At 38.1% G+C, this 12,066-nt stretch overlaps 1 protein-coding gene across 1 annotated transcript in view; it reads left to right on the plus strand.

Annotated features, from left to right (window-relative positions):
* PTPRN2 (protein tyrosine phosphatase receptor type N2) overlaps positions 1 to 12,066 on the plus strand; it is a 493,917-nt gene that overhangs the window by 257,243 nt on the left and 224,608 nt on the right. Inside the window, exon 11 of the mRNA XM_086467328.1 lies at positions 998 to 1,062. Coding sequence (XP_086323454.1) covers positions 998 to 1,062 — 65 coding nt within the window. The remainder of the gene's footprint in view (positions 1 to 997; positions 1,063 to 12,066) is intronic.

Here is a 12,066-nt window from a genome sequence, read left to right on the forward strand (position 1 = left end):
CATTGATGGCAGGGAGAACCTAGATGACTCACTTGGATTACAGAGTCAATGACTAGATGGCAGAAGAGGAGAGTTTAAAAAGGCTGCAAGGCTTCATTTCTACTCATCAATAAATCAAGCTAGGTGCCTGAGTTTTGGCCACGGGTCCAACTGTCACGGTTTGCATCTAGAAGGTTAAAGTCTTCCCATCCAAAATGGAATGACCTTACCCGTACCCCCAGCTGGGAACAATCTCATCCTTGTGCTGTCCCCAGAACTGTGGTTGGGGATTGTTTTGTGAGGATACTGGTGGGCAAAGGCCAAAATCATGTGAAGACCATAGTAACAATTTAAAAGTATGGGTAATGGTTAGACAGCTCTCAAGTGCATGCCCTGGGCACGTTTGGGTTGCAAGTATAGACATAGTCTTAGCGGTTACTATTTTTATTCTACATTTAGCTGTTTTATGATGGATTACTTTGTTTTTGTTTTGAATGCTTTTACTGATACAGGAGTTGATAAATAGGAAAAAACTATATTTCAAAAAAGAAAACGTGTGTTGTATCCTGATGCAAACTGTTTGTCTTACCAGCTAGGTAAGAGCTTGTATTTGTTGTGAAACGTCCTAAACAGTGGCAGTGCTGTTGTAAAGGTTGTAAAGGTAAGGTGCTGCCCTGCTCTTCGCTGCAAGGAAGAAAGTGGGAAGTTTCCACTGAAGAGAACTTTCCAAACATACTATATATATCTGTTAAGTATGTGTGATACTGTGTGTACAAGGGAACTAGAATCAGTTTGGCTTTCTTTTTCACATGATAACGAACAATTAATGGCATACCTATGCATCCAAAAAACTGACTAGCAGAGTTGCTACCAGGTAAAGATATTCCATAGATGGCATAGGTAGGAACTGTCCTGAAATTATTGATGGAGGAAAGAAGGTCGGCTATATTGTAATTGCTGCAAAATCATGCATATTCCAGCTTTCCTCTAACACTTTCAATCTTAATTTTCCTTACAGCCATAAACAAGAAGAAGCTTGAAAAAACAACTGGACTGAAAATTCTGCAGACTGGTGTGGGGGAGGTAAGTTACTTGGGGGCACTTTACACTCCCAAAACCATTTTAATTGTTGGGGTTTTTTAAGAAATCCTGGAGCTCATGAATGTTTGTGAGCTACCAGTCTGATAGTGCTAAGGGCCTTTTTATGATACAGTTGCATCTGTCAAAATACAATCTGCTGCACAAATAGCACTATCCCACAGAGAAAAAAATACCATCCTTATGAGGGAAGTGCAGCCGGCTTTAAGAAATGCAGTTTTTTGCTTTGTTGTATCACAGGAACAAAATCCCCAAATATGAGCACAGCAACTAAGTCGTTGTATTATTCCCCTTGGTTTTGATGGAGTGCTATCTCATCTAGATCTATGAAAGTTTAAATTCAGAGTAAAGAGTCTTCAGATGTTAGAGAGAATCTGACAGTGAATGACTTGCTTATTTTGGATGTAACCTGAAATATAAATAAAACATGTGTCTGTTATTAAGGTGATATCACTAAGCAAAAACTCCACCAAGCAGTTCATCATTTATTAATAAAGACGATGCTATCTGCGAAGAACCTTGTATGAACTACGGTTGATTGCTAATTCTCGTGCTAATTTTGTGTACACAGTTATCTTTTTTTTTTTCCTTTTCGTTTAAGTGATTTTGCTAGTGGTGAATGCTCACAGGGCTAGACAAATGCCTTCTTCTTGTGATTACATTATTCTCAGTATTAAGAATAATGAATTACTAACTTGTAATATACTGAAGGAATTTACTTTTTTCCTTTTTTTACTGATTTTCATTTTTCATATTTCTAATTTTTATCAGTTTACGCCTAAGAATTTAACTTGCCAGGATTTCTGATGTTCTTTGTGTAACTTTATTCACATTATTAAAACATTTGGTCCTGAACAGGTACCAACACTGAGAGCTGCTGAGATGCTCAGGGTCAAATCTGTAAGAATTAGAACATGGAAACAAACATAGGTAAAATCATTAGAAAATGAAAGGCAGCATCTCTCCTTAACCGGAGCTGATATAACTAGTTGTGATTCTCAAGGGTGCATAACCTCAAGAGCTGGGAATTGCCTCCTGGAGCATGGCTGTGCACCTCAGGCTGTGTCCTGACTTCAAGCCAGAGTGAAGCTTGCGTTTGTGCTATCCACAAGTCCTGTTTTCTGCCAAATGACAGGAGAACCAGGACTGTGGCACAGACCGTCGAAGCCACATTTGGTAAAATTTTACTCAATGGGAGTCCTCATGCTAATGAAATACCTCCACGTGTTTTGACCAATCCCAGTTGTTGAATGGATTGCAGTTGGCTTCGAAGTCAGCTGGAAAATGAAAGCCCACTTCACTACAGATGTTTACTGTTAAATGAATTGTTATCTTATATATGGTCGATGGAGAAAGAGAGCACTGTTGGATATTTGAAATGCCAGAAGTTCTCACCTGTTAAATGCATCATTAATCCACACTGTAGTAATAGGCTTGGTGCAACCATGGTAGTCTAAGGATGTACAGGAGAATAGCCTCGAGGACGTCCTAGCTTTTTTTGAGACCATCTAATAGAACTGAAAAAAATGGACAAGTTCTTAGGCTAGAGATCTCCCCAGTCTGGTTCTTGTGCTTGATTTAGTAAAAGCCTTTGCAGAACTTGCCTCCCATATATTCAGGCTATCACAGCTGTTTAAAAAACTGGTGATACTACTTGGATTAATAAAGACTTTGACAGAAGGTTGTGCTTTACACTCTGCCAAATATGTATTTTTAGAAGGCCAAAAGTGAAAATGTATTAACCAAACAGAAGCAGACATTTCAGCCTAAATATATTCCAGGTTATATCTGAGATATGGTGATCAGCAGTGAAAGAACCAAGTGGTTTGAAACATTAAGGTGATGGAAGAACATTTATTCAGCTGCTTATAAATTTTGTTGGATATGAATTCTCCCAGCTGTGTACATTCCCCTTTCTAAGTCTTATCAGATATGATTGTGTACATAATGAATACATTTCTTCAGTCTCACCTACATGAAAAATAATGGAGTGCTGTAACCAAGCTGTTTCTTTGTCGATAGGGTATCAGATTCAGGCTATTTCAGGTTAAATCTAACTATGTTAATCTAGTTTTGCCATTTGTTTTTGATTCACCCTGGTGTTTAACAGTGTTAAAATAATAGAAAGTACGTATTTTAACATAATGAAGGAGCCTTTTGTTGAATAAGGATTCATTTTTTTTCACACTGTAGGAATACAATGATATGAAATGGTAACTGTAAATCAAAGTCAAGATGCTCAAATCAAAAGTACTTAGAAAAAAATCTTTAGTTTCAGAATGAGAAATGGCCTTTTTGTTTGGACAGTAGGTCAGATTCATGTCAAAGTTAATGGATCTATAATCTTCACTTGCAGGACTGTAAAATAAAAAGGATTGATTTTGCATTGCAAGTTTCATATCTGAAATAGCTCAAGAGAAATACAACTGAGATACTAGTGGCAAATGGAGCAGAGGTGTAAACAAATGCAGGAACTGTTCTAAGACCAGCAATAATTCATGTGTTGCTCTGGACAGTGGAATCTGTTTTAGGTGTTGATCTATGAAAACAGGATTTGTGCCTCAGTAAGAAATGTGTAGGTGCCAATGACACCACAGGCCTTGGGTGTGGTAGAAGGGAACTCTCTCTCCATTGAGAAGAGAAATACTTCTCAGAGCTCTTCAATCTCTCTCTCTTTCTCTCTCTATCTCAAGAAAACATTTCAAAAGCAACAACAGATTATAAAAGTCACACTAAGCTCACCGAGCCGTTCAGTCAAGTCCAGGGAGGGCTGATGAATTGCTTTTGTGTCACTGCATAAACATGTGCTGTGTAGTCATTAACAACACGGGTCTGGAGTCTGCCACAGCCACCATACAGTTCATCATCTCTATATCATGTAACAGATTTCCACAGCTTCAGTGAGTTTTTTGGATAGAGTTGTTGTTAGCTGCATTGTGTAACGTAGAGTAGGCTCTGCTTTAGCAAGAATAAAAATCAGTTTCTAACTAATAGCAATGTCAGAAGCAGCTCACGTGTCAGGATGTTGACTTAAAAGTTCTGTATGTTTCATGGGAAGGTTTGGGTGATATAGTGCAAAGCATTGTCTGGACTGTGGGTAAGCAGAGCTTCTTTCAGGTCATTGTGGAACAGATCCTTACTGGTACTTCCTCAACATCTAACATTTGCTGACAGAGTATTCAATGGTCCGGGGATCCAGAGAGTTGACTGGAGTTTGATATGCGGTGTATCACTTTTAAAGTGATAATTATTTTGGCATCTATCTTGTTTGTAAGAAGGTTGTTGTACCAGAAAATTAGGAATAACTCTGCTGTAGAGAAAACCAGTGCTGACATTGAAATCCTGAGGGTAAGTGAATTGCTGTAGTACTGACAACCTCTGGATTTATATTTCCTAAGGTGTTTGTTTTCTATTTGGAGTTTTCCAGCACCTATAACAGCTCTAAAACTCCTATACAGTAACCCTCCAAGATTTAAGTCATTGTCATGCAAGATGTTTGTGCCACGCAAATTCATCATGAGCTTTTCACACCTTCTTGGTTATTCAGATACAGTAAAGCTGCTCTTGTCTTTGAGGTATATTCTTTTGATCTCCTACACATGAAATAAATCTCTGAAGTGCTAAGGTCATTTCCAGAAGTTCAAGAACCTTCTATAGTTAAATGTATGTGAGGGTATGAATGTAAGTGTTATCTATGTGTATATTTGCATAATACCATCGGAGGCATAGTACTGGTAAAAAAAAACTCTGAAGAGCTAAACAGCATTTAAACAGGACCTCTAACTCCATTCTCCTACCTCCCAACTTGATGTGGACCATTGTGTTATGGCTGAGATCTTGGGAACAGTATTTTGTCTCACATGGAGCAAAAGCCTCCTTAGCAGCAACACAGCTCCACCGGATTCCTGCTGAGTTCAGGATTCAGCGGCGCCAGGAGCCCCAGTCCCATGCCAAAGTTAGTCCAACTGGGCTCGTACCCAGGAGCTGCTCTCCAGCCCAAAGGAGCTCAGCAGGCACCATGAACCACAGCCCCACTCAGAGGTCACTGAGTAACCTGGAATTCTTTCCACATGATTTAGGAAGTTAACCACTTCTTTGCCTTCACATAAGCACTTTTGAATTATTATAAATAATAAAAATAGTTCAATTCCATGCTGAGCTTGATTGTGACTGGAGTTTTTCTGGTTCAAGTCCAGCTCCAATTTAAGGGCGCTATTTCTGTCTTGAACTTGTAAAACAGCACCCACTTCGGAATATATTATTTTAAAGTAACTCTTTCCATTTCCCAGTAGGGCTGCACAAAATACACTCATCACTGGAATTGTAACTTTGTTTGTAGGATTCAAATCACAGGGCAAACATAAGAATTAGAATACTTTTCTAAAGCAAATGGAAATAATCCAAAATATATGTGAAAAGAACACTTTGCTGTACCTCTAGGTGTTCTAAAATAGAGCAGTGATATTTTGACACGTTTCAGGATATTCTCATTTATAGATATTTTGATAGGTGTAGAATTATGTTGGTGTTGCATAAAGTGATGTTACTACAACAAAGAAATCTGCATTTAAAAATTCTAGTGAAGCTAGAGGACATGATAAATCAGACTTTGAAGTGATGTGCAAGCCTCTTCAAGGCAGGAGTCAGATTTCGAACTTATTATCTTCCTTAATGTTGCCAAATTTGTCATTAATGTTTATGTACCCAGATTTTACCCAGAATGATATTGGAAATCCATAAAAAATTGTAGCAAGTGCAGAACTTGACAAATCATTTGCAATTGCTGAAGAATAAAGTGTCAGCTTTTTTCTGATCTTCTCTGACTACTAGGTAGAACGCTAAGTCTTGGCTTCTGGCTTGTAAAGACCAAATTAGTCTGGGATCTATTCCAGCTGCCTTTCTTACAGTAACATCTTGGCAATCAGCAAACGCTCCTGATCTGGAGCAGATATTGCACCCAGAAGTAGGCTGGGATAGAAAGAGATGCAGTACCCAAGATCACTTAGATAAGGTAGCTCTGATGCTGACCACAGTGTAGAAACAGCAGCTGTGCATGTATAAATACTCAAGTTTTAGCCCAAGTCACAGGTAAGTTTTTCAACTTCCATTGAAACCCACCCTCCCCTTACCAGAACTAATGAGGCTGAAGCCAAGCACAGGGGCATATGAGGGAATACACCTCTGCATTACAGTGTAAGCATTCTTAGACCAGGGAACACCAGGGAGGGCTTTTTCTGTGAGCCTGCTTTCAGCATCTTTTCCTATAAACCCCATGGCTTAGAGATCAACAAATTCATTTTTTGCTGTTACGTAAGATCTGGGATTGGAGATCCTGCAGATGGTTCTTGCTGTGGCTTTTGCTGATCCCTGTGGCTGTGTTGATTAGCAGCTGAAGAGAGATTTCCAAGAGGACAGTGTTTTGGAGCAACACACGTTGCTATGGGCAAGGCATGTGTCAGGTCACAGTTGGGGTCTTTGCTTTAAGGCATGTAACTTTAAAGCTATATATACAAATAAGAAAAATAATCATTAGATGAAAAACTTCAAGCACAATCCTAGAAATATTCCTGGTGAAGGCACAATGAGGAAGATTTACTATATCCCGCGCACACTTTATAGATTCTAAAGCTGTGTAACCCTTAAAACTTCATAGATTATATTATACATAGAATGCTGTTGGTAATACACTACTTTTATGGAGTTTTATTGACAGTGAATAATATCTCACTATTACAGTTTTGTTACTATACATGTATAGTAAAGTAATGCTAATCAGAAGTTAGTCATACAGTAGTGTTTAGAAGAAATGCTTCAAGACCTTTAAGGAATAAAGCTAAACAGAACATTAAATTTCTCCAAAGAGAATGATGGAGCTCTATGGCTCATTTATTTGAGATCTTGTATGTTTTTGCAAAATGCATTTTAGCTAATATTTAGAGATAATGTTAATGCTATTTATTAACTATTCATTATGTTACATAGCCCACTAGAGGGCTGCTTTTCAAATAAATTGCATCCAGAGTGTTAATAAACGGCAAAATAAAAACAAAAAATATGCAGCATGAATATGTATATCATTTTCCCACATTATTTTGTCATGTACCTTCTATGACTATGTGTTATATACAGAACATACTAAAACAATATAAATCATGGCCCCAACTCTGCAAACATTTAAAGTATCCTCAGCTTTAAGTATATAGTTAGACTTTCCTTTTAAGCTACTGATAAATTTAGAGTCAAAGAGATGCCTGGGTGCTACTGAGACTGTCTTCTGTCACATATCACACCGTCTCTGGTTGTGGAGGGGCAAAGTTCCAATGTTTATCCCCCATATTTAATTTGAATATTGCATAGCAGAGGTATTTTGACATCTGAATGACAGGTCACAGCTTCAGTTTGGAAATCAGGTGTCAGTAGTAATTTCTTTTCTTGTGCTCTGATTGTGACAATGCCCTCCACCTTCTTTACAAATTTTTAAAGAACACGACAAGGAAATGAAGAGATTATAATGTTAAGACAAATACAACAAACCTGATTTTCAGAGACAACTATCAGTGTATATTGATTTATGTTTTCCTCCTGAAACAGTATAAAAAGCATAAGTATTCAAGTGTCACGTTGGTTCATGAATTCCTTTACAGTAGCACTGTGTGATTTAAAGGAGCAGAAGTGCCAAGTGATGTGGCAGTTGCCATGGCAACTACAGCAATTCAATTTTTATTCAGTATCATGTAAAATGAAAGAAGATACGGTTTGCCTTGTGGCTTCAGGAACTTATGCATCCTACCAGTGTTGTTCCTTTTTGTCTTTCTTAACATTGTTCCGTTAAAAAAGTAGCATATGTTTGGTTTAAGGATTTGTCTTGGTTTTAGGCCATATCATGCCATTGTTTTTAAAGCAGAGTTTCCCTTACAAACCATTACGGATTTGTAGAGAAAAGAGATTTAGATACTAGCGCTGACTACATAAAGCATACTGCAGAGTAATTCTGCTTAAAAATCAATGTTATTATCTACCCTATGATTTGGCAGCCTGCATTTGATATATTCATAAAGAAGACATGTAGGAACTTTACGTAGGAGAACGTGATTTTTTGTACTAGATATCTCACTGATTCATGAAATTCAGCATCCTCCCTCTACCAGCAGCCAGTTCATTATGGCTCAAAGGAAAACACAATCTTCAGTGGTGTAATGGCTTGGCTGGGGAAGCTGTAGATTAAAATTAAATTCCATTTAATTGTCTGCAGTTCGAGTGATAGAGCTGGTCAGAAATTGTGAGAAAGGAGATTCTTCCACTTCCAGAGGCAAGTGCTTGATCTTGGCAGGAGCATGTGGATTTCAAGCAATCTCAAACACAGATTTAACTATTTGAGGAGAGGAAAATATGGCAGACCCCGGTCCCTCAGCCCTCTCTCGTGTGGTCCCTGGGCAGCATATGTTCCCCTCCAGATCAACATGGAAAGTCACTCGCCAGAACCTCTGCTCTCATTCTGTAAGCATAGGAGAGTAAGTGTCTTGGGCAAAGATCCAAGCTACGAGACATCCAACCTTTCTAAATGAATCACTGGCACCAGGGGCCTTATAGCTACGTCAGCATTAGTAAAATAAACAAGAACAGGGCATGGAGCCTGTCATGGTCCCACATTCATCTGTACTGTTAAATTGTTGGCATGGTCACTCACATTGTGTCCTCTGCCAGCTAGTAGTCCTCTAGGCTGTTTTGCTTCTAAGTCTAAGCAAGATCCAGTCCAGGGACCATTCATAGCAGCAGCTTCAGCGTGGTCTGCTTTGGAGCATAGGTGTTAAGGCATGTGTTTTCCTCAGAATTAAAGCTTCAGCTGCAGGTAGTGACTTGTTTTTTCCGTCTAGTTAGAAGAATTGCTGTGCCTTTTATTGTACGTTTTTTAGTACTAGGCTGTAAAACTTAAGATCTGATCTGCTTTCTGGGAAGGCTGAAGGTTTGGTAGCACATTCTCATTCATCCTGTCCAGAAGAGTTTTGCACCTGTACATCACTAGGTTTCCACCCTTAGAGGCAACATTACTGTAGTGCTGCTGCATGTCCATCACTTCAGCGTCCTTCAGAATGCCAGACTTTATGGGCTATGCATATAAAATCATGGTTTAGTCAGTTTCTAAATTTAAGCATGACTATTCCTATTAAATTAGTTTTGTTGAAGCTCAGTTTTGTTTCTTTTTCCATGAAATGCCAAGATTTATCCTGAAGAGATAGTTTTAAAACATTTAGGCAAATGTTTGTGTTGCTTTGACTAAACATAGTTTTAGTTTTGTTTGCACTTTGACTGGTATCAAAGGGAAATGTTGGGGGTTTTTTTAATAGAATTGCAAACCTACTTAGCTGAATTTTTAACTCCAAGCTTCTGTAGAAACAGCAATGTAATGGCTCATGAACTGCAGAGCGTCACGAGTAAGTCTGTATTTTCACTTTGGTACATGTAGGTATCTCTGATTTGTGTTGCTGAGCATAAGGCACAAGCATCAAGGAGATAACTGATCCTTTACAGCTATATACTGCAGCTCCAGCAAAATATCCATTTCAGTGAAGAATTATATGTGTCGATATACTGCACGCCAAGACCTGGATAGGGCGTGAGCACAGCACTTTGGCGTGCATGAAAACAGCACCTGGGTCAGTATGGCTGCTTTTAACACTATGGATAGATCTATCATAGTGTGATTTTTCAGTGTGGTCTGAGCATATCAAGTGTTTGAGTATCAGAACCTGTGACAAGGAAAACGGACATGATTCTGTGCCTTGGAAAAATGACCTAGTCCATTAATGCCCAAGGACCATTGTGGCTGACAACAGTTCACTGTGCACTTTGCTCTTGCAAAGGGATGTCATTTTGCGAACTATTTATTTCTCTGGCTCTTTACCTTTAGAGTAAATTACTTCATTTTATGAACATCGGTGCTGTTTTTATGATACAGATTTCACTTGATTGTTAAGCTGTTAATTTACAGATCTTTACTAAGTGAATGCAAACAAATTCTGGTCCTCAAAGCTTTGCTCATACACAATGTTCGAATTTTAATTTCCAGTCCATCTTAGATTACGGTGATGAAAAACAATATTTAATCCCTCGTTAACACATGAATAAGCGGAAACTGTCATTTCCCACCAAACAATAACGGGATTATCTCAAGAACTGTCAGTTTATGTGAAAACATTATGTTGCCCAAATTTTCATAAAAATTAGCAGTGGGTAATATTCAAGATCAGAGCAATGGAAAGAGGGAAATCTGCATTCATGGTAATAAATATTCATATTTGTCTGCTCAGGAGATGAAAATCTAATCAAGGGGCTATTGATGCGCTGGCTCTTTTTTTTTTTTTTTTTTTTTAAACCAAGATGTTTCATCTAAATTGGGTTTGATATGGAAATTAGTCTCACTCCAAGTCCTTCAGGCCATGAGCATGCTGGGATAACACTGGAGGTGTCCGGTGCATCAGATGTTGCTGCTGGCATCTGCTTCTACAGACAACAAACACAATAAAATAAAATAAAAAATTGACAACATCTCAAGGGTCAAGCTCCCAGTGGCTTAGAGTGTTGTGGGCTTTTTTTCCCCCTAAACATTTTAATTTTATCTCAGTTAAATCCTCAGTACTGCTGGGTTAAAATTGTCGGCATTTTTTGCTTTTGTTGACAATTACCATAAATCAGAAGACACTCTGCATGAAACTTAATGAAATATGTATGATCTAAAAATGGGGAAAAGATAAGTGCAGTATGTTGCTTTAGGGTTTTGTGTGTGTGTCTATGTATCTGTGCGTGCATATGTACAACCTGAAGACCTAACTTCTATTTTGTGTCAGTACACTAAATGGAAGAGTCAGGCAGCTACCAACTGGAGAACATATAAAATGTGAAAAACATATCATGTGAATAAAATGTATCATAGAGTATCCAAATATGAGAGTAGTATGTTTTCTAAATCAGTGAATGTGTTTGTTCAATTAATATACTTGTCTGTTAAAATATTCAGTTAAAAATATTTCTTGATAATTTTTTTGTCTACACTAGTGCAAAAATCCAGTCCATCCTAAAAGAAGCATTTGCCTTGACATAGTTTTTATTATTATTATTGAACTCAGTACCTGTACATAATCTCTCGTCCTTCCTTGTACTGCTTGTGGGTGTTATAACCTTTTTTAAAAATTAAATATGTCATTAAGGTCCTGATCTTAAAAATAACCGCATGTGTATACATACGAGCACAGCCTTTAATGGCAGGGTGTTGTGTATTCTGAGATCTACCTAGCCAGTGTCATCTAGCTACTGATCACTGGGCACATGCAAGCGATGTGTGACTCAGTCCTTTTAAAACTCCAAATACCATCAGTGAGTTTATTTAATTCCTGGAGAAATTGTCATACAAAAGGTGTCTTTTTTAGATTTGGAACTGGACAAAGTGATATCAGCAGCATTCAGCTATATTGCCTGTAGCAAAAGAGAGCAGAAAGGAAAGATAAGCAGAGGCTGCTCTGAAAGAAGGGACATTCTTACTGACCAAGAAAAGAGAATAGCTAGAATACAAATATTGCTTGTTGAGGAGGTTGCATCCTTTCATTATCAAATCTGTATCAAAGAGAAATATGGAGATAGGCTTGTACTATTTCAGAATTCCAGTAATTTGTGCAATAAATCATTGAGAGGAAAGTATAAGCAGCCTGCAGAGTGTGGTGTGCATGTATTGGCAGACCTGATATCTTTCACTGTACAATCTGTGCTGGTGTCTTTGTCCAAAATGTTTTTCAGAGACTTTATCTTCCTAATCAACTCCTTTGCCAAATGTAAAAAAAAAAGAAAAGAAATGCATGTAGCATATATAGCAGATGGGTGTTCAGCAGCGTACAGGTGTCTGGCACACAGGTGCCAGATAAGGTAAGGTAGTTAGGTATTTTAGGGGAAATCCCATTATTTGTTCCCAAAAGAAAGAGTTGCCCATTCTTCCAGTGC

This window comes from Leptosomus discolor, chromosome 6 (genome assembly GCF_034619465.1).
Source record: "Leptosomus discolor isolate bLepDis1 chromosome 6, bLepDis1.hap2, whole genome shotgun sequence".
Taxonomy (NCBI): domain Eukaryota; kingdom Metazoa; phylum Chordata; class Aves; order Leptosomiformes; family Leptosomidae; genus Leptosomus; species Leptosomus discolor.